Source organism: Bos javanicus, chromosome 6 (assembly GCF_032452875.1).
Source record: "Bos javanicus breed banteng chromosome 6, ARS-OSU_banteng_1.0, whole genome shotgun sequence".
NCBI lineage: Eukaryota > Metazoa > Chordata > Mammalia > Artiodactyla > Bovidae > Bos > Bos javanicus.
This window is the reverse complement of record NC_083873.1, coordinates 115,539,912-115,561,147: the sequence shown is the minus strand read 5'-3', so window position 1 is coordinate 115,561,147 and position 21,236 is coordinate 115,539,912. Positions and strand designations below refer to the sequence as shown.

The window sequence follows — 21,236 nt, the reverse complement described above, 5'->3', positions numbered from 1 at the left end:
GCCGCCCCGCCGGCCGGCGCACGGCGCTCGCGGAGCTATTTTGAAAGTGACCCTGGGCTGGGCGGCCCGCGGGGCGGCGGGGAGAGGCGCGGCGGGGCGCGGGAACCATGACAGAAGATGACCGAGGCGGCGCTGGTGGAGGGCCAGGTCAAGCTGCGGGACGGCAAGAAGGTCGGGGCCGCGGCGGGCGCGGGGCGGGGCGGGCGCGGGCGGCGGCTCACGCTCTCTCTGTCCCCGCAGTGGAAGACTAGGTGGCTGGTGCTGCGCAAGCCTTCGCCGGTGGCAGGTGAGCGGGCGCGGGGTGCCGGCGCGGGGTCGGGGGCCCCGCGCGCGCGATCGGCCGCCGGCGGCCTCCTGCGTGCGCCCGGCAGGCCCGGAGCGCCGGCCAGCTCGCCCGAAATAGCCGGCAGCGGGCGCCCCGGGGCGAGGGCTGTAACCGGAGAGCGCCCCGGCCTCGGCCTGCGGGGACCCTCTTGGCGCCCCGACTCGGCCCGGAGCCCCGAGGTCGTCTCAGACCCCAGATCCCTGGGCCGACCCCCCTTGGCAGGAGGGCTGACAGTACCTCAGAGGGACCTGGGGGGGTTGGGGGAGCCGTGGAGACGGGAGGGCTGAAAGGGCAGGAGCCTGTTCTGGCCCCCTCCCCCATCGCGCCCCAGGGAGCATCCCAGAAAGTCCCGGCCCAGTGGGGACTGAGCTGTGTCACTGGCCCCAAATCCAGATGGGGTGTCAGGGCCATGTTGACCCCAGGCGCCGCCACCGCCCACCCCCCCAATCTTGCCCAGGTGGAGCTGAGGCTGGACCACCCAGGTGGGAACAGAGAAAGGGGAAAGCGGCCTCCTCTGGGGATGTGTCCTGGGAACCCCTGCAGGGCCAGTGCGCCCCCTGGGAGGAGGGCACGTGGAGCTGGGCATCTCCAGCCTCAGTCCTCAGCGAGCGGCGGCGACCCGGAGGCTCTGAGCCGGGTGGCTGCAGCTGTTCCCGGAGACAGGTGCCCTGGAGCCAGCCCAGGTCTCTGGGGGTCTGTGTGGGCTGCTGGGGGTGTGCGTGCACGCTGCCTCACACGTGCGAGGCTGTCGGTCTTCCGGCACACCTAGGGGTGCTGTCAGTTCCCAAGGAGCTCCCTTCCTCCATCCGTTGGCCGAGCCGGCTCTGGGAGCCGCACGGTTGCGGGGCAAGGGCCTGCGTTTGGCCTTGGACACGCTCCTCCTGCCTGGAGCTCAGCGTCCCCGCCAAGGGGGCCTGAGCCCCGCACCCCCTTCACTCAGCTCACCGGTCTTGCAGGCCCAGCCCCGTGCCTGGTGCTGGGGGACCCTAGTCCCGGGGAGCTCAAGGAGGCCTGGCGGGGCTAGGGGCCGGGAGACAGTGGAATCCTTGCACTGGCCAGGCTGTGGGTGGCCGAGGTGGGGCACAGGCGGTGTTGATGGAGGGGGCAGGGGCCGGCTGGGGCCCGGGGCGGGGGCTGCTTGCGGGGAGGCTGATGAGCTAGGGCCTGTGCGGGCCTCTGGGGAAGGTGACCCACCCGAGCACAGCCCCGGGCAGGCCTCGTCACTCTTGCTGGGGCGGGTGGTGACGTGCAGCCCCTGGTGGTGGGTGTCATGTCCGTATCCTAGAGAGCTGGGTGAGGGCTGTGCCCTGGCCGGCCCCAGCAGGCACGCCTGTATACCGGGCCCTCTGGCAGCAGCTCCTCACCACCGCAGACTTAGAGTCTGTGAGTGGACTTGTGGTGGTCGCGCACGCGCAGCCCCATGGGAGGGGAGCATGCCACGGGCCTTAGGGGAAGGAATAGCCGCCTCTCCAGGGTGCTAGGGCGGTGGAGCTGGAGGGGACGTCCCCAGAGAAGAGGGTTAGGCACTCCAGGCAGGACCTTGCCCGGGGACTGGGCGGGAGGACTGGGCGGGAGGACGGTCCACGTGGCCCCTCTGGGTTGCTGTCCGTCCTGAGCCCTGCACCCCACGTCCTGGTCCTCAGAGTCTCGGGACCCCCATTGTGGTCCCCCATTCGGCCCGAGGATCTGTCCCCACTCCCCTGTCTCTCCTCCCTGGCCCTTAGCCGGTGAGCCGGCCCCTCTCGGGCTTGCTGAGGGCCTGGCTGTGAGGGGTGCAGCTGCCTGGTCCCCCTTATCCTGAAGACCGGCTCCCTCGGTGGACCTGGGTGGGGGGCAGGCCCTTGCATGTGGGAGTCTCACCGCGGAGACTCCCCAGATCCCAGCTGCAGCAGAGGGGAGCCTGGGGACGGGAGGAGGGGCCACCCTGCCTACTCTTCGTGAAGACCCCAGGGCTCTTGCTTTTAGAAATCGTTTCCCTGCCAGGTGGGCCCAAGGGGAGCAGTAGGGGGTGTTGGAGGCTCTGGGCAGGCGGAGGGCACAGAGGGCCCCTCTCCACTTGGCCCCTGCTTTGCTGCTTGCGCTTTGTTTTAGCCAAGACCACTTACGCTCGTGATAAAGTTTAGGTAATCAGAGGGAGGGGAACGACTATGGGAAGAGGGGACGGGCTTTACTGAAGCTTCAGTGAGAACTGCCCTCGGGGGTCCCCACCTCTGTCCTGGCCTGAGAATTCCTGTCCGGGTCCTTTCCCTGGGCCAAGCCCCCATGAGAGGAGGGTGGTGTGGCCCACCCCAGCTGACCCTGGGCAGCCTCTCTCTGCGCCTCCCTGGGTCGAGGCTCAGGATGGTGGGAGATGGTCTCTCCCGTGGTTGAGCTCTGGAGGGCGGCCCACCCATGGGCGAGGCGTGCAGAGGGTCGCGAGCAGCCAGGGCAGCTCCCTGGGCACCGGCTCCGAGGGCCCTGCTTCAGGGACTCCCGTGTGCTGCTGGGGCCGCATTATTCTGCCCAGAAAAGCCGGCAGGAGGGACCCTGAGTCCTGGAGCTGGCAGGGCCTTGTAGACAGCAGGCTGAGACCTGGTGACCCAAGGGCTCTGGCCCTGGATGAGTGGGTGTCGTCTCCTGACCCCTCCCCCGACCCCATGTGCTCTGCCCTTTGGCCAGCAGGCAGGCCACGCCACTCCTGTCCTGGGGAGGGCTGGTCTAGTGCTCCCCCTGCCGTCTACGCTCCCTCCTGGTGCTGAGTTCCTGGAGGGCAGGGACCCTGACAGCCTCACAGGTGATGCTGGGGCTAGGGCCTGCCAGGGGACACAGGCTGGGAGCCCAGCTGCTCTCAGCAACACCTGGGTCCTGCAGACAAACCCAGGAACGGGGTCCTCGGGGCACGTGCCCCCTAAGCCTCCATACCACCGGCCTCTGTCCCACCCCATGCAGTGGCAGCCCCGCTGAGGCGGGCATGTTTGAAGACGAGAGGGCTCTCAGGTGGTGACGCCCAGGAGGATCCTGCTCTGGTCCCACCTTCTGGCCTGGGATGGGCCGTGTCCCCCGGGAATGGGTGTCCTATCTCAGTCCTGGGGTTGGGCCAGCCCCCAAGCGCAGGCTGAGGGTGGAGACCAGCCCTCTGGTCCCCGTGGACCCTTGACACGGAGGGCCAGGCTTCCTGCAGCCCCTGGGTCCAACCAGGAGTCAGAGCACCCCGGGTCAGGTCTGGCTGCTGCTCTGACCAATTGCATGATGAGAATGAGTCCTCACTGGGCTTGCAGGGTAGTCCCTGCAGAGGGTGGATGGGCAGCGGGTTTGCAGGGGCCCAGGGCCCTGACTCCTCCTGCTGCCGCCTGTGTGCTGAGGCTGCGAAGCCCCTGGAGCCCCACGAAGCCCCTGGTGCCCCGCGAAGCTCCCTGGTGCCCCGCAAAGCCCCCTGGATCCCCGCGAAGCCCCCTGGAGCCCTGCGAAGCCCCCTGGTGCCCCGCGAAGCCCCGTGGCATCCTGCACACACACACACGGTGGGGCACTCTCCCCCTGAATTGGATCAGCAGCAGACCTGGGCCTGTGTGTCAGGAGGCCGGTGGGTCAGGTGGCCCGGGGCCCCGGCAGGCGGGCCTGGTCAGCAGCCCCCAGCCCCAGCCCTTGGGCGGCCCCTGGGGCTGTTGCCCAGCAGCTCTGCGGAAGGCACAGCCCAAGGTCACCATGACCAATGAGCACTGAGCCCCACAGCGCTGCTCCGGCCGTGTCCCCGTGGGTGGGCGTCCGCCTCGTCTCCCCTGCCGGTTCCGTCCTCCCTGCCGGCCCCCCACCCCCATGAGGCCCGGAGGCCTGCGGCTTCCCGGCCGCCCTCCCAGGCGCTCAGCCCCGGGCCGTAAACGCCTCCGGGTGCCCATGACTCTCGTGGTTATTTTTACATCTTCAGGCGCCGTGTCCAGCTGCCTGCGTGCAGGCCGCCTGGCGTCCCTTGGGCCTCTTGGGCTCATGTGTCTGTGACAGAAACCCCACCCCGCCTGGCTGCCCCCTCCTCTCCCTAGGTCCCCCCGCCCCCATCCAGAATCATCCTCTTCTTTCTTTTCCCTCAGCCCTGCCTCTGCCCACCAAGGGGTCCCATGAGCTGGCCGGCCTCTGGCAGGGGGCAGGCCCTGCCAGCTGTCCCTGTGGTTACTACAGAGCCTGAGCCCCCTTCCCTCTGCCCAGCCTAGCCAGCAGCTCCCCTGGCCGGGACAGCTTCGCTGTTGTGCTGTGCCCACTCTCCACACGCAGCCAGCCTGGGCCCTGTTTGATGACAGCTCTCAGGCTCCCGTGAGCTGGGATGAGGCCTCGGCCTGGCTCAGCAGGCCCGCCTGGCTGGACCCCACCTACATCTCAGATGGCTCTTCCCCACCCACATGTTGGCCTCTGGGCTTCTGCACTGGCTGTTCCCTCTGGCACAGTGCTGTTCCCTGCGTGCTGCTGGGCTGGTACCTTTCATCCCTCGGGAGTCTGTGTCCCGTCTGGGAGGCCCATGAACAGCTGCTGTCATCAGGTGCCCGCTCCGGGCCCCTGAAGAGCACGTCCTCAGGGTTTGCCTCTTTGTCCACCTTTCCCACGTTCTGACCATCTCCCCTCTTGGGTTTCGGCTGCACGGACGCTGGGCCATGTCCCCAGGTCCCTGCAGGCCAGGCGGGGGGACGGAAAAGGAGGTGGGGTGGGCTCCGAGGGGCCCCAGCGGGTGTCTTTCAGCGGCCCTTTCGGTGAGCGCGGCCGCTGGGCCTTTGCCTTTTCTACACCAGGAACCTGCCCCCTGCCCCTGGCTGGGCTCAGTGCAGGCTGGTGTAGGAGGCCAGGGTGGGTGCGCCTGGTCCACAGGCAGACCCTCCCCAGTGTTTGGCGGTGATGGGACGGTGTCCGGCTCCCAGCCGAGGTCCCTGCTGGCTGGCCTGTGGCTGAGGGCCTCTGCGTGCCCGGCCAAGGCTGTGTTAGTGCCTCAACTCTGCGGAGCTCTCATTTGAAAGTAAAGGCTCTATGAGCTGAGTGGGGGGTCTCTGGTCACAGGCGTGGGGCTTGGACCAGTCAGGCGGTCCCCACCACAGTGCCCACGCACAGAGTACGTGTGTGTGTGTGCGCGTGCATGCGAGCAGGTGTGCGTGTGTGAGCACGAGGCATGTGTGACCGGGTGTGTGTGTGTGTGTGTGGACCACCGCGTTTCATCTTACGAGCAGGTGTGCGTGTGTGAGCACGAGGCATGTGTGACCGGGTGTGTGTGTGTGTGTGTGTGTGTGTGTGTGGACCACCTCGTTTCATCTTCCCACTTCGGTGACGGCCCCTCTCTGCCTGCCTTTAGCACGACCACTCTGGTCCGCTCCACCCCCTGCTCGAGCCGCCCCTTCCAGGCCGCCCTCCAGGCCCCGTGGGAGGCTTCAGCTCCCGCCCCCGGGGTCCCAGTGGCTCCAGGCCCGGTGGCCGCCTGGCTGAGGCTGGCTGCTGTGAGCGGGGCCCTTGGGCCCACGGAGCCTGGCATGGAGATGAAGGGTGGGAAGGCTGGCGGTGCTCCCTCACTGGTGATCGGGAGACCTTGCTGAGGGACCAGCCTCACTCGTGGGGCCTCGTGTGAGGGGTGCAGCCCTGGGTGCCCACGGCAGGGGGCCCCGGTCGGGCTGAGCAGCTGCTGCGGGCCCCCGCGTCCTCCACGCGGTGTGTCCCAGGCCGGCGGGCCACTGCCCCTGGAGGCTCGGGCGCTCACCCGGGTGCAGAGCAGCTCTGAGACCCGCTTCGTCTCAGGTCCCAGACCTGAGAATTGCCGTTGCCCTGGTGCCTGTTCCTTCCACAGCTTTTCACTAAGCAGCACTCTCTACAGGATGGGTTTTAAAGACAGGACCCCTTTATGGCTGGAGCAATGGGAGGGGAGGGGCAGGGCAGCTGCCGGCCCGGGGCCCCTCCCGGCCCCACGCTTGCCGCCCCTCTCCTGGGCCGCGTCCTGCGCCAGCTCGTGGGAGACCACGGCAGGGTCTGGAGGTGACTCCTCCGGCCGCCACCGTCACTGGGCTGTGACTGCGGGCAGCTTCCACTGGGCAGAAGGTTGGGCTCGGCACACAGCCGTGTCCGCTCCCTGCCGCCATTTACGTTCATACTGAAAAAGGAGACAGTGACCGGCCTGGTGTCTCAGTTCCTGGGGCTGCGGTAGCAAAGCATCGCAAACCCAGGGGCTCGAGACGAGAGGTGTGCTCTCTCCCCGTCCTGGAGCCTGGAAGCCCACACTCAAGGTGTCGGCAGGGCCACGTGCTTCGCGAAGGCGCTGGGGAGCGCTCTCCCGCCTGCTTGGGCTCCTGCGCTCATGGGCACGTCGCTCCATGACTTGTCTTCTCGTGGCCTCTCTGTGTGTCCGTGTCTCCCCTCCCGTCTCTTACGAGGACACTCATCTTTAGATTTGGGGCCCCCTTGGACAATCCATCGAGATCTTTAACCTGACCACATCTGCACAGACCCTTTCTCCAAACGAGGGCGTGTCTGCAGGTTCTGGGAGTCAGGACGTGGACACGTTTTTTTGAGGGGGTCCCCATTTACCCTGCCACAGACAGGTGAGGGCACGAGTCTATTCTCAAATCTCTGTAAGGAGTAGGCTGTGAGCTGATTTCAGACAGAGCCCGGATCCAGGAAGACTGGGTAGGCCGGGAGAAAAGGGTTTTGGGGACAGATGTTGGCTCTGCCACACAGAGCCAAACCAGCCTGGCAAGGGCAGGCGTCCTCCTCCTCTGATAGTGGGAGGCATCAGGGAGCCGTGGGGCAGCCCAGGGGCCCTTGTGGCAAGCTGGATTCCAGACCACGAATTGGAAAATCCGGGGCCTGAGCCAAATCCGCCCGTCTCTTGCTTCTGTGATGAAGTTTTGTCATAACACAGTCATACACGTGTGTGTGGTCTCTGGCTGCTTTTGCAGTAGGAAGCTGTGACAGGGGCTTCCTGGGTGGTCGAGCGGCTAAGACTCCACGCTCCCAATGCAGGAGGTGCAGGTTCGATCCCTGATTGGGAAACTAGCTCCCACAGGCCGCAATGAAAGATCCTGCAGATCCTGCCTGCCGCCGCGAAGACCAAAACCCCCTGGGCTGCAGCTAAGACCCGGCACAGCCAAATAAATAAATAGTGAACAGAAAAAACTGACAGAGACTGCGTGCCCCACGCAGTGGAATATAGTTACTGTCTGACTCTTCACAGGAAAGTCTACAGACCCTGCTCTTGGCTACATCATAGGGAGCATAGCTCCTAGAAACAAAGGAGGTGACAGGCTTGCCCTGCCTTTGCTGGTCAGGCCACGACCGAAGCAAACAGTCGTTCCTGAGATAGAAGGGCCTCACCCTCATCGGTGCTGGGTGACCCGACTGTCACAGTAGAAGAGCACCGCCTTCGCGAGCTTGCCTCCCAGGGTCGGGGGTGGGCAGACGGGAGACGGGACGGCCAGCCGCACGGCGACACCCACGGGAGAGGCCGGTCTTCCCGGGGGGAGGAGCGGCAGGCGTGTCTGGGGAGCAGCCTGGTGTGGGTGACAGGGCTGTGCGTACGCTGGGCTCCCGTCCGTGGCCGCCCCCGTGTCCACGCGCTTCTTTGCTGGGAGTCTCTCTGTGTTCATGGCCTCCCAAGGCTTTCTCCTCTTGAGCCTCTGGTGACACCTGGGGGGCATTTCCACAACACGTGCCCTTTGTGCCTCCTGAGTGACTAATTTCTCTCTGGGCCGGGCCACGCGTTTCCAAGGGAGCTGTGTTCTGGAGAGAACATGCCCGAACCCTCGGGTGGCAGGTGGGTTTCCGTGGGCTCTGGGGTTCTGTGTATTCCCCTGGGGTGGGCAGGTGGATTTCTGTGGGCTCTAGGGTTCTGTGTATTCCCCTGAGAATGAAAACATCCTTGCTTTTTTTTTTTTTTTTCTGACATAAGCATTTCAAACGCTAGGGACAGGGTCTCAGATAGGAAGCGGAGCCCCCATCGCAGGCTTTGGAGACTTGTTAATAGGGGCTTGTCGGAGCCAGCCCGTCCCTCAGGCTGGGGTCCAGTCTGCCTGTGGCTGCGTCCCCACCTGACCGCAGCGGTGTGCGCGTCTGGGACACGCCGCCCGCCTTGTCTTCACGGGGCAGGGGTTGACGGCGGGCACCTGACCGCAGCGGTGTGCGCGTCCGGGACACACCGCCCGCCCTCTGTCTTCACGGGGCAGGGGTTGACGCGGGCAGGCAGGAGGCGCCACCTTGGTCTCCGTCTGCTGGCCAACCTGAGTGTGGAGTCAGGCTCTGGGGTCCGGGTGTCCCTTGGGTCTGCAGGGAGGTGTTTCCAGTGTTGGGTGGGGCGGGGAAGTGCTCCATCCCGAAAGGTCCTCCAGTGCCCACCCCCAGCCCTCTCCTGCCCCGACGAGGGGGCTGGTTCACTGAGCTCAGGGCCACCTCGCACTCCAGGGTCTCGGTGTTCGCATCAGGCCCGGGACCCTCACCCTCAGCAGAAACTGGGTGTGGCCGGGCGGGGTGCGCCTGCACTCAGGAGGGACATGGAGGCCCGGACCCAGGGCGGCTCGCCAGGGCCACGCAGGTGGCTCAGTGCCGTGTTTGTGTTTGGAGCGGCATCCCCCCAGGGCCGGGGCAGGGTGCAGGCCCCAGCTGGGGGCCCCGGGCCGGGTGGGTGGGTCCTCACCAGGGAGTGTCCCAAGCCCACTTCTGCCCGCGTGGCCCGGGGCTGTGTGGGGTGGGGGTACCTTTTGCACATGAGGGTCTTGAGGCTCAGGGTGCCCGGGGCTTGCTGGGGGCCGGCCGTGCCTGGAGCCTGGGTCTCTGGGGTGCGGCGGGGTGGTGCCGGGCACTCGGGGCAGTGGCCGCACTGACCCCCACCCCCACGCCCCCTGCAGACTGCCTGCTGATGCTGGCCTACAAGGACAAGTCGGAGCGCGCCAAGGGGCTTCGGGAGCGTAGCAGCCTGACGCTGGAGGACATCTGCGGGCTGGAGCCCGGCCTGCCCTACGAGGGCCTGGCCCACACGCTGGCCATCGTCTGTCTGTCGCAGGCCGTCATGCTGGGCTTCGACAGCCGTGAGGCCATGTGTGCCTGGGACGCCCGGATCCGCTACGCGCTGGGCGAGGGTGAGTGCGCCCAGAGCCTATGGGGACGGTCTCTTCCTGCCCTCAGGGGTCCCCGGGGGTCTCACTGCTGGGCTGCAGAGGCCGGGTCATGACTCCCAGTGCCTGCTGAGTGCCCTCTGGTCAGCCGTGATTGGGGCGATGGTGGGTTCACAGGGGAGATGCCTCTTGAGCTCCCGAACTTGGCCACATCCATATGACCTGGGGGCCTTTAGCCCAAGCGGGTGGCCGCCTGACCCCGGAGCCTCGGGGAGGAGGAGCCAGCCCCCCTGAGCCCCACAAGGGGGGTGCAGGGTACAGGATGGGGTGCTCTCGGGAGAAGGGCAAGACCCAGCCCCCCCACATGCCCACCCGGCTGGTCAAGCAGAGGCAGGCCGGCCCCCAGCTGCGTCGTCAGAACCCACGGCTGGCATCTTTCATCCACGCAGCTAGCTCACAGTGCTGCGTCGGCTGCGGGCAGGCGGCGCAGTGGCTCGGTTGTGCGTGTGTGTGCGTGGGCACGTGCGTGTGTGTGGGCACACGTGTGTGTTCTTTCAGGTCCTCGCACATCACAGGTCACTGCAGGACGCCAAGTGTAGCTCCCTGTGCGGGTCCAGTAGGACCCTGTCGCTTACCCAACGTGCACGAAGCGCTGTGTGTGTTCAGTCCCAAAGCCCCGCGTTATCTCAAAAGCCATCATGTTTCAACACAATATTTAAACAGTTAAAAATGAAAGCTCGAAGCCCACGATGAACAGAAATGTCAAAATCTAAAGCGGAGCTGGTCTGTGAGCCGTCTTTAAACCTTCCCGTCTGCACCTTCCCCAATGCTACAGCCAGCCTGGGCTTTATTTAAGCTGTTTCACTCACTGTGGACTTTTTGCACTGATTTTTGTTGTTTAAATCATCGTTAAAATATCACTGATCTTGGCCCCTGTTTTGCACCCTGAGTAAGGGGCCTCACTCACCTCAGCCCAGCCCAGCTAGGGGTCAGCAGCTCGTCCCTCCTCTGGGAGCCCCCAGATCAGGCGTCTAGGGTGGGGGATGTGTGGAGGGCCCAGTGAGGGGGCGCAGGGGCAGGAGGGAAGAGCCTCTTCCAGAAAGTTCTCCCGTTGGGGTTCCCGCCAGTTCAGCCTGGCTCAGCGTGTGACTCCACTTCTGCTAGGGTTGGGGGTGGGGGAGTGGGCAGGGGCCTGGTGCGAGGCAGCCGGTGCCCTGTCCTGGCACCTTAAATAGAAATCACCAGGACACGGTGATGGGTTGCTGATCCCTGGCCCCCTGGGACCAGGCTATGAGGGTCCTTGCCCAGGGGCTGCTGCCCACCACGGGGGCTTGGGTGGGCTCAGGGCGGGAGGAGGAGGCAGGGCTGGGGCTGGCCCTTCAGCTTCGGGGTGGACACGGGGCCGAAGGGCACCAGCCAGGAGGCTGCCGTCCGCTCCTGGGCCTGGCTGCTCTGGGATGCACCCCTCTTCCAAGGTCCTTCCGAGGCTAGGGGGCGCCTTGTGAGAACAGAAGAGCTCACCACTGCCCTCCTGAGGGGCTTCAGGGGCAAAGGGCTGAGCCTGAGGTGGAGAGGAGGTCTCGGGGAGCTAATTGTCATGCTCAGCGCCGGGGAGACCCTCTCACTGGAGCGGGGAGGGCCTGGGGTTTCCTGCATGTCCCCGCGGCCAGGCTGGGACTCTCCAGAAGGGGCCGGAGGCTGGGCCTCCTAGGCCTCCGTGTTCCCATCTCTGGAATGGGACCACAGCAGCTGTGCTGTGTGGGGGGCGGGGTTTCTCAGAGGAGGCGCCCAAGGCCTCAGACTTACCAGCCGTGGCCTGTGTGCTTCTCCCGGAGCTTGCTGGGGTTGGTCCAGCCTTGTTAGGGTGGGAGGTGGGGGCGATCAGGGCGGGCTCCCTGAGGACGGGACAGAGCGGGGCCATGGCACCGAGTGGCCCTGCCCTCGGGAGCTGACACCTGGGCTCGTGCTTCCTGGCCGCCGTCCACTCCCAGCAACACCCTGTCACCCCCGCCCTGCCCCAGTGCACAGGTTCCCCGTGATCGTGGCTCCGGGCACCAAGCTGGAGAGCGGCCCCGCCACCCTGCACCTCTGCAACGACATCCTTGTGGTGGCCAGGGACGTCCCCCCAGCCGTGGCGGGGCAGTGGAAGCTGTCAGACCTCCGGCGCTATGGGGCCGTGCCCAACGGGTTCATCTTTGAAGGCGGGACCAGGTGTGGATTCTGTAAGTACAGGCGTGGGCCGCGGGCTTGCTGGCCGGGCCGTGGCCCCAGAGCCAGCCCTCCCGCTTGCCCTGGCCTCTGTCAGGCCCGCAGCGGCCTGCGGTCTCAAAGAGACTGATGCTTAGCCCCCAGCCCAGACCCTGCGCTTCTGGCTGGAGGCAGGGGCTTGGGGGCTGCGAGCGGCACCCTCCTGAACAAAGTCGGTGCAGGGCCGCCCGGGGGGCGGTTCAGGTCCTGGTCACAGGGCTTCAGAGCCGCTCAGCCGGGAAAAAAAGAGAACAGACGTGTCCACTGAGGCTATGCTTAGCAGACGCATCGGCTCCGTGGGCCCTGAGCCCCCCACGCAGGCCGATATCAGCGATGAGGGCTGAATGTGGGGGCCCACCAGTGAGGCTGGGGGGCCCCCAGGGCTGAGGTGGCGTCCGAGGCCAGGTGAGCGCTGCAGGGAGCTGGCGTCCAGCTGGGAGAACACACAGGCCCTCGGGTGGAGAGTTTGGGGTGCAGGGCAGCGGGGGGTGTGTTCCAGCGCCCCAGCCCGCTGTTCTCCCAGTGGAGGGGGCCACTGTGGGCCTGTGCTTGCTGTGGGGGCGGGGGACAGTCCCTCCGCTCCTCTGTCCGGAGGGTCCAAGCCTGTCTGTGGCCACCCCGGGCTGTTGTCCTGCCGAGTGCTGCCTGCTGGGCTGCCTCGATGACCACGGTCGCTGAGCTGGGCTGGAGGGTGCGGCCTGGGTAGGGGCTGTGCCTAACAAATTTGGTCAGCCCAAGACCCCAGACACTGGTGGGGGGTCACAGACTCCTCCCTCGTGTGGAGGGCGATCGGGGCTCTGAGCTGGAGGCTACCTCTCTCCACCTCCCCCTACCCTCTTAGAGAAGCACAGATCGCTCCCCAACCCACAGCCCCTGGAGAGGACAGAGCCGGCCAGGGGCGCCCACAGGGCCCGGCGCACACTCAGTGTGGTCAGCGGGAGGGGGTGCCCCCCGCCCCGCCTGCACTCGGGAGCTCAATCGTGCCCGGATTTCTCTGGGTACAGGGAATGCACTTGAGGACATGGTCATACTGGAGGCTGGGCCTAAGGCCCTCATTCCGCAAGGGTGGGGGGTTGTGAGGCAGGACGGTTCTGACGGGGAGCTGGGTGGACAGGTGAACAAGCAGGTGGGAGCTGCAGCTGAGACAGCCGGCTGCCTGCAGCCCCTGGATTTCGTGCTGATGGCTCGTCCTGGGCTCCAGGGAGGTTAGACGCTCTGAGATGCTGCAGAGAGGTGGGGAGGGGTGACGTGGCAGAGGTGCAGGCGGGCTGGGGGAGTGGGTGCTGTGGCACGGTGGCCCCGGGGCTGGCAGGGGGGCCACAGCCGGAGTCGGAAGGCCTTGCACGAGGCTTGGCCCGTGCGTTTTCCTGCCCGGGGGTTTCGAGCAGGAAGGAGAGGTGAGCGCAGCTGTTGGCCTGTCCGCCCAGGGCTGGCGGGGAAGGCCCACCCGGGTTGCCGTCCAGAGTCCTCTCCGCTGGACGTTAGAGGTGCCGGCAGTGGGTGGGTAGGGGCCCTGGCCCTGCTCCGACCCCCTCCCAGGCTGCAGCGCACCTGGTGTGTGTGACCGCCCTTCCCTCCTGAGAAGGCAGGGGCCCTGGAGCTGCTGGGGGCCCCAGTGGGACAGAGACCAGCGTCCTGGCTGGACTAGTGGGACTCCCGGGGCCGAGACTCGGGCGGGTGGCCTGTGGCTGCCGTGAGGACTGGGGTGCAGGCCGCGGCTGGCGCTGGTGTGTGCCCTCGAGCGGGGGCGGCCGGGAGGACCAGTTCCTTGGAGACTGTTTTATTTGCCCGGACGTAATGTAATAGTCCGCTGGATGTTTTTCCACCAGAGACCTCAGGGTTTAAAATTCCAGCTCTTGGTGTGGGTGGGCTCCTTCTCCGACCGTCGACGATTCCAGGCATCAGAAGTCGCAGGGCTTCCTGGGAGGGCGGAAGCTGCAACTCAGGCTGCTGAGTCCTCTCCCGGGCAGGCAGGCCAACAGCGTGAACCGTGGCTGGCCGCCCTGGGGCTTCTGTGCAAGGCCCAAGTTTGGGCCTTGGGCCCTGGGTGGGCCCGGCAGGTCTGCCTGGACCCGAGGGTTCCAGGGCGGGTTCTCCCTCCCACAGAAAGTCCCTCCTGGGGGTCCTCCTCTCCCCTCCAGACTCTCTGGAGGCCCCTGGCCAGCGCTGGCCAGAGAACACGGTGGGCGCAGTGGGTGGCTGTGCCAGCCTTTCCCAACACTCTGCCACCCGGCGGGTCCCACGGGGCGCAGTTCTCCAGGGACACGACCCTCTGCCCCTGGCAGGGGCCGCGGCTCTGCCGGTTTGTAGACTGTCACCAGCTCGGGTGACTCAAGGCAGGGTGAGCAGGGACCGTGCAGCCCTGTGTGTGTGGTCAGAGCAGCAGTCCACTCAGGACGCGGGCCTCCTGGGAGGAGGGTGGCTGGTTCAGCTCCGGGGGCCACGTAGCGAATGACCGCATCCCACGCCTGAGAACAGCACAGTCTGCCCCTTCACCGTTCTGTCCAAATCAAGCTCGGCCGGGGCTGGGCGGGTCCTCCCCGCCTGTTCCAGTCCCCAGGGGTCCCAAGTGTTCCCAGGCTTGTGGCCACATCCCTCCTGTCTGCTCTGGCTTCACGAGGTCCCACTTCACGTGGGACACAGGTCATTGGAGTCAAGGCCCCTCGATACTCAGGAGGGTCTGAGAGCCTTCACTTGGGCACACCTGCAGAGAGCCTTTTCCAGATAAGGGCCCAGTCCCAGGCTACAGGGTGTGAGCCTATTCTTTGGGGCCACCATCCAGCCCATGACAAGGTCACCCCAACTCTGGAGGTGTCAGAATTCAGATCTCAGTGAGCCTGTGGGCCCTGAGTTGGAGCAGGGGTTAGAGTCACCAGAAGGCTCTGGAAGGTTCTGGATGAAGGAATTAACATCTCCTGCCTGGTCCGGGGGCCCTAGAGCCACGCCCCCAGACCACTCCGGAGAGCAGCGACGGGACCCTGGCCCCTCACCCGCACTGAGACACCAGTGACTGGCTGTCAAGAGAGGGCCCTGGGGAGTGTGGGGGAGGGGTCAGCACCCTCTGGGTGTCGGGGAGGGGTTAGGGGAGGGGGCTCCGTGTGGCTCTGGGTACCCCATGGGTGGACGTGTTCTTTCTGTGGCCTCCACATGGACGGCAGCCTGATGAGATTCTTTGAACAGGAGCCCGAGGTCTCTGTCTCTGGGGTGATCACGGTGATATGTTTAGGGCTCCCAGGCAGGGGCAGGGCATGCAGATGAGGGTGGCACAGAGATTTGGGGCACCCTTCACCCATGACAGGCTCAGCCGCAGGGAGAGTGGCGGACCCAGGGGAGGGGGGGCGGGCGTCCTGCCAGAGGCAGGAAGGCTTTGGGGAGGTCTGGGGGGCATTTGCACAGGGCCTAAGGGGGAGTGGAAGCTTCTAGGACAGGGGCCAGGGGAAGCCCCTGTCTCTCACATTGGCAGGTCCTGTCAAGGACACTTCCGAGGTGTTTCCACTCCCGCGTGAGCCGGCTGCGGCCCCAAGGATCAGGGTCCTTGACTGCGGAGGGACTCCACGGGTACTGGACAGCAGAGTCCAAGGCTGGCGCCCAGGCCTCCGCCTGCGGCTCCACCTCTCCTCCTCCCGGCTCCTGGGGTCCAGCCCATCCTGTTGGCCCCTTGGGGAGCAGCGAGCATTGTAAATCATTTTTATAAAGTGAGTGTTCAATTCAGTCCAGTTCGGTCGCTCAGTCGTGTCCAACTTTTTGCAACCCCATGAACCGTAGCACACCAGGCTTCCCTATCCATCTCCAACTCCTGGAGCTTACTCAAGCTCATGTCCATTGAGTTGGTGAAGCCATCCAACCATCTCATCCTCTATCATCCCCTTCTCCTCTAGCCCTCAATCTTCCCCAGCATCAGGGCTTTTTCCAGTGAGTCAGTTCTCCGCATCAGGTGGCCAAAGTATTGGAGTTTCAGCTTCAGCATCAGTCCTTCCAGTGAATATTTAGGACTGATCTCCTTTAGGATGGACTGGTTGGATCTCCTTGCAGTTCAACGGACTCTCAAGAGTCTTCTCCAAAACCATAGCTCGAAAGCATCAATTCTTCACGGATATATAAGTGAGTATAGTGAATATATATATATATGTAACCAATTATAGTGAAGCTCCAATACTCTGGCCACCTGATGCGAAGAGCCAACTCATTGGAAAAGACCCTGATGCTGGGAAAGATTGAAGGCAGGAGGAGAAGGGGACGACAGAGGATGAGATGGTTGGATGGCATCTCTGACTCGATGGACATGAGTGTGAGCAAACTCCGGGAGATACTGGAGGACAGTTTATGGGGTCACAAATAGCTGGGCGTGGCTTAGCGACTGAACAACAAGAACAAGCAAGTGGGCACAGGGGGATGCTCCGGAGCAGGAGAGACTGCTGTGCTCGTGTGTCCAGCGCCGAACAGCCCTCGGCCGCCTCTGGTAGGCGTTGTGGTCCAGATGCTGGTCTTGCTGGAGCTGCTAGAGCCGTGGTCTCCAGCCTGGGAGTCTGGAGGAGGGGCGAATGTGTTCAGGGGATTCTCTGTGCCTGGCCCTGGGTGCAGGGTTGGAGTGGGGAGCCCATGCTGCGCCGCGAAGGCTCAGGCTATGTGAGAAGACAAGGACGTTCAGAGTCCTCAGGGGTGTGAGGGGAGCCTGCAAGGGCCACAGGCTGGGGAGGCTGGGGAGGCCCTCACGGGCTAAGCCTGAATACGGCCTCTGCAGGTTAAATAGTTCAACTGAGCCTGGCTGCTGAAGGTAGGGTAGAGTGGAGGGAAGAGAAAAGGGGTTCCAGACAGACATTAGCGTGGCTGGTGGCAGGAACAGTGTGTGGGGGGACCCTGGTAGAGTGGCAGAGGTGAGGTCAAAGGCGGAAGCCGTGTCCCGGTTACGGGAGGCCCTGGAGGCTGGACCAGAGCTGGGCTGTGTTCCTAGGGTAGCAGGGAGCCCTGGAAGGTGCTGGAGCGGGATGGTGCCAGCAGCAAGCCTGTCGAGGGTGGTAGCTTTGGCCCCAGAGTGCTGGGAGGAGGGAGGCGGGGTGTGAGGAGGCTGGGGGCGGGGCCTGCAGGTTCAGGAGCCTTAGGAAGGGAGTGGGAGGAGGGCCAGCTAGGGTGGGTGGTGAGGACACCGAGCGGAGGGTCTGCGGAGGTGGGCCTGGGCTGAGCTCCCGGGCTCGGCCCATGGGAGGGGAAGGCCCCCAGACAGGGTTCAGAGCCCGTCCAGAGCCAGATCAGGTTTACCCCTGGAGGCGGAGTCTCCCTTTGGGTCTAGAGCCCCGTCACACTTTGGACAGACTTGCGGTCGATTTCAGCCCTCTGCCCCGAGGTCCGTGCTCTCCAGGCCTGAGTCGGAGCGGGATCTGCCACCTTTCTGCAGCCCACGATGGCATGTGCAGCCGGGGATGGTTCTGGAGCCTCTGCATGTCCAGGGAGGCCGAGGTCACTCAGGGTCAGGGAGAGAGGGGCCTAAGCGTGGTAGTCAGCAGGAGGCCCCTGCAGGAGGCCCACCTGGTGGGGCCCAGATCCACACACCCACCCTCAGCGGTGTGTGCACGTGCCCATTTACAGATGGGGACACTGAGGCACAGAGCAGCCCAAGACTTGCCCTAGTCTGTCTGAGCGAGGTGACCCCCCTCGGTGCCCAGCCAGCGCCTCTTGGCACCAGGACTGGCTCTCAGCGGCCTCCAGGACTCCTTCTCGGGGCATTTGGCTTCAGTCTGTCTCCTCCCAGGCCAAAAAGCGGGCCCAGTGCATCCTCGGGGACGGGCAGGGTGGCCTCGTGGGACCATCTGGACGTGATGGCCAGTGAGCCGTGTCCCACATCTTCACGTGGGAGAAAGGTGGTCCGTGGGCAGAAAGTGCGGCTCTCCCGAGGCCCCCAAGGATGAGTCTGACTCATCTCAGCCTCTCCGAGCCTCAGTCCTTCATCTGCACCGCCCCGGCTTCCTGTGCCCCTGCCTGCGAGGCGTGTACCACGCGGTGACCTGGACCCAGCTTCGCAGCCTCTCGTGGGTCGGGACTGACCGCACCAGCTGGTCTCTGGCCAAGGAGTGTCTGCTGCTGGCGCAGCCAGGCGCCTGGGCCGGGGTGACAGCGTCCCCTAGAGGGGACCCTGAGTCTCACTCTCCCAGGGAGAGACCCTTCTGCTGGCCAGACTGCCCTGCAGGGACTGGGTGGGTGGCACCAGCCCCTACTTCCGTGATGGCTCCGGGCTGGCAGGCGTGCTTGGCAGAATTCTCCCAGAGGTGGGCACTCTGTCTGAACAGTGTCCTTCCTACCTGGGCCTCCGAGTCTCACCATGCGGGCGGCAGGCACCATGCAGTGAGTGGGGCCTGGGTGTGGGTCTCTACCTGCTGTTCCCCGGCCTGCACCTCAGCTCCCTGTCCCAATGCAGGGGTGGGGACACCAGCTGACCCAGTCCACTGTCCTCCTGCACCCCTGGGGGACAGGGTGGAGGTGGGGAAGGGCAGGCCTTCTCCGTGGCCGAGTCATTCAGGACACCATTTCAGAGCAGGACCCTCAGCCAGCACTTGGGGAGACGCAGAGGAAAGCAAGGTCCCAGGCTCGCCTGAGGGGCCCCTCACCTGGGCAGGTGTCCAGTGCGTCCCTGTGGGGGCAGTGGGGGGAGCGCTGGAGGAAGGTGGGTCACCAGTGAGTGGCCTTGGCTGGAGCAGGGTGTCGGTGGGTGACTGGGAGCTGGAGGCCAGCATCCACCCAGGGACAGAGTCCAGGGCCAAGGCTGACGCCCCTGCTGTCTGCTCAGGGTGGGGTTGGGTGCCCCCCTTCCCGTGTGCAGGGGGCATTGTCAGGGTGATTAGGATGAGCTCCTGGCGTTTAGCGGGAGCTGCTCCGAGGATGTGAGGTGCCTGGACCGCGTGGCTGCATCCTGTTGGGTGGTGGCAGGGTGGGGTGGGGAGGTGCCTCGCTGGAGGGTGGGACAGAGCCTACTCTCCGGAGAGCTTGTTTGGTATTTGCCCCTGGTTTTGGTTCACCCTGGCCAAGCCCACACGATGCACACTGCACCGTTTAAGCCGCTTTGTAGTTCAGTGGCAGCGAGCACGTCCGTTCACATGGTTGTGCCCCCATCACCACCGACGTCCCCAGAACCTCGTCATCGTCCAGAACTCTGTCCCCATCAAACACCAGCTCCGTGCTCCCCTCCCCGCCCAGCCCACACCCCTCATTCTGCTTTCTGCCTCTGAGTTTGACAACTCTGGGGACCTCATCTGAGTGGAATCACTCAGGATCTGTCCTCTTGTGACTGGCCTGTCTCACTTGGCTCAGCATCCTCACGGCTCATCCGCGTTCAGCAGGTGTTAGACTTTCCTTCCTTTTTCAGGCTGAATCAGATTCCGCTGTGTGGACGGAACACATTGTGTTCATCCGTCCATCTGTCGATGGACACTTGGACTGTGTCCACATTTGGCTATTGTGAATGATGTCGCTGTGAACACGGGCAGGCAAATATCTCTTGCAGACCTTACTTTTAAATCTTTTGGGTGCGTGCCCAGAAATACACTTGCTGGATCAGATGGTGGTTCTTGGTTGAATGTTTTGAGGAATGGCCACACTGCCTTCCATGCTCCTGTACGACGTCACGCTCCCACCAACAGTGTGCGAGGGTCCCAGTGTCTCCAGACCCTCACCAGCACTTGTTTCCCGATTTGTGTCTGCGTGTTGTTTAAATAGCACACCTGTTGTTTAAATAGGTTTAAATACCCACTCCTAGTGGGTATGATGAAATGATCAGGTGAGATTTAAACTTCATTTCACATGAACTTATTTCATCACACTTTGTTTCTTTCTCCCAAAATAGAGGCAGAGACAAATGAAACTTTAATCAGTAGATGTTTCACTCTATTAGGAAACTGCAAAATAACATCCCAAGGCTCAGCCAGCTTAGCTCTGCCAGCTTTCTGATTGATAACCAGTGCTGTGTGGACGGAGCTTTGTAGAACCTTCTCAGCAGGAAAGTCCTTCAGAGGCTCTGTCCCCGACTGGCCTTTGCTGTGTGGTCTTTGCCAGCAGAGAATGGAATTCTCTGAGGAGCTGGGGACACCGAGATCCAGGGACAAAGGTCTGGACACTGGAGATTAAAGAGAGGGATCAGCCTGGATCTAATCGGGCTCATCGGACGTTTGAAGGAAGGTTTTCTTTCTCACGGCTAGTGAATCTTCAAGTTGAACGTGATGCTTTCCCCCTGGAGATATTCTTCCCCAGGAGCAGTTGCATTTATGATGGGAGTGAGGTTTGCTGCACCCCCTATGACCCATAGCATCTGTCTCCAGAGTGAAAAGTGGCTGTGAGCCTGCAGGTAGCCGCTTCCTGCTGGGCAGGATGCGCTCCTCCGAATCTTCATTTTCCATGTTACTTATTGCTGGGAGACAGATACCCCCAAACCTTAGCGCCGTTTCCTGGCTGCGACTCTGTGGGTCAGCGGTCTGCAGGGCTCCCTCTGTTCCACGCGGTGGGCCGGAGTCACTTGGGCAGTGGCATTTGGTGGGTGGCCTCAGGCATGGCCTGGGGCCCTGGTGCTGGCTACTGGCCGGGATGCCTCAGCTCTCCTCTGGGCCTTACCTTCCAACAGGACAACTCGGGTGGCTGGTTCCAAGACAGGGAATCTGGGGGTTGCCAGCCCCTCATGCCTGGGCCCCAAACCCTGTAGAGTGTCCCTTCTGCCAGTTCCTGTGGTCCAGAGCTCGGGGGAGGGGACCGGACCCGCTTCGGGGTGGAGTGGAGGCTTCACGGACACGGATGAGAGGAGGCGGGTGGGAGGGGCATGGTGGCAGTGACCACATCTGTTCAGTTCATTTGTTGCTCAGCTGTGTCCGACTCTGCAACCTCATGGACTGCAGCACGCCAGGCCTCCCTGTCCATCACCAACTCCTGGAGCTTGCTCAAACTCGTGTCCATTGAGTCGGTGATGCCATCTAACCATCTCCTCCTCTGTCGTCCCCTTCTCCTCCCGCCTTCAATCTTTCCCAGCATCAGGGTCTTTTCAAATGAGTCAGCTCTTCCCATCAGGTGCCCAAAGTACTGGAGCTTCAGCTTCAACATCAGTCCTTCCAATGAACACCCAGGACTGATCTCCTTCAGGATGGACTGGTTGGATCTCCATGCAGTCCAAGGGACTCTCAAACGTCTTCTCCAGCACCAGAGTTCAAAAGCATCAATTCTTCGGCGCTCAGCTTTCTTTATGGTCCAACTCTCACATCCATATATGACCACTGGAAAAACCATAGCCTTGACTAGACGGACCTTGGTTGGCAGAGTAAGGTCTCTGCTTTTTAACATGCTGTCCAGGTTGGTCATAACCTTCCTTCCCAGGAGCAGGCGTTTTTCAGTCTCATGGCCGTGGTCGCCGTCCTCAGTGACTTTGGAGCCCTCCTGCACAAGGCAAGACGGGGCCAGGCTCTAGCTTTGCGCCCTCCTCGCGGACACACAAGCAAACAGGAAACGTGGAGACCCTGTCTTGGGGAGGGGCGTCTGGGAAGGGGCAGGGCCCCGGTTGCCTCCACACCCCACTCTTTCCGTCCACGCTCAGTAGGGGCCCCTCCTGGGGCTTGGCCCTGAGTTAGACACTGGAGGCCACAGAAGGGCCAGAAGTG

General features: G+C 63.9%; 1 protein-coding gene across 2 annotated transcripts in view; it reads left to right on the top strand.

Moving 5' to 3' along the window:
* DOK7 (docking protein 7) overlaps positions 1 to 21,236 on the top strand; it is a 34,065-nt gene continuing 12,829 nt past the window's right edge. Inside the window, exons 1-4 of one of the 2 annotated variants that reach the window (XM_061420955.1) lie at positions 1 to 147; positions 241 to 286; positions 9,160 to 9,390; positions 11,388 to 11,588. In XM_061420955.1, the coding sequence (XP_061276939.1) occupies positions 118 to 147; positions 241 to 286; positions 9,160 to 9,390; positions 11,388 to 11,588 (508 nt within the window). In that variant the 5' untranslated portion in view covers positions 1 to 117. Of the gene's footprint in view, positions 172 to 240; positions 287 to 9,159; positions 9,391 to 11,387; positions 11,589 to 21,236 lie in introns of both variants that reach the window. The other variant, XM_061420954.1, reaches the window with a different exon arrangement.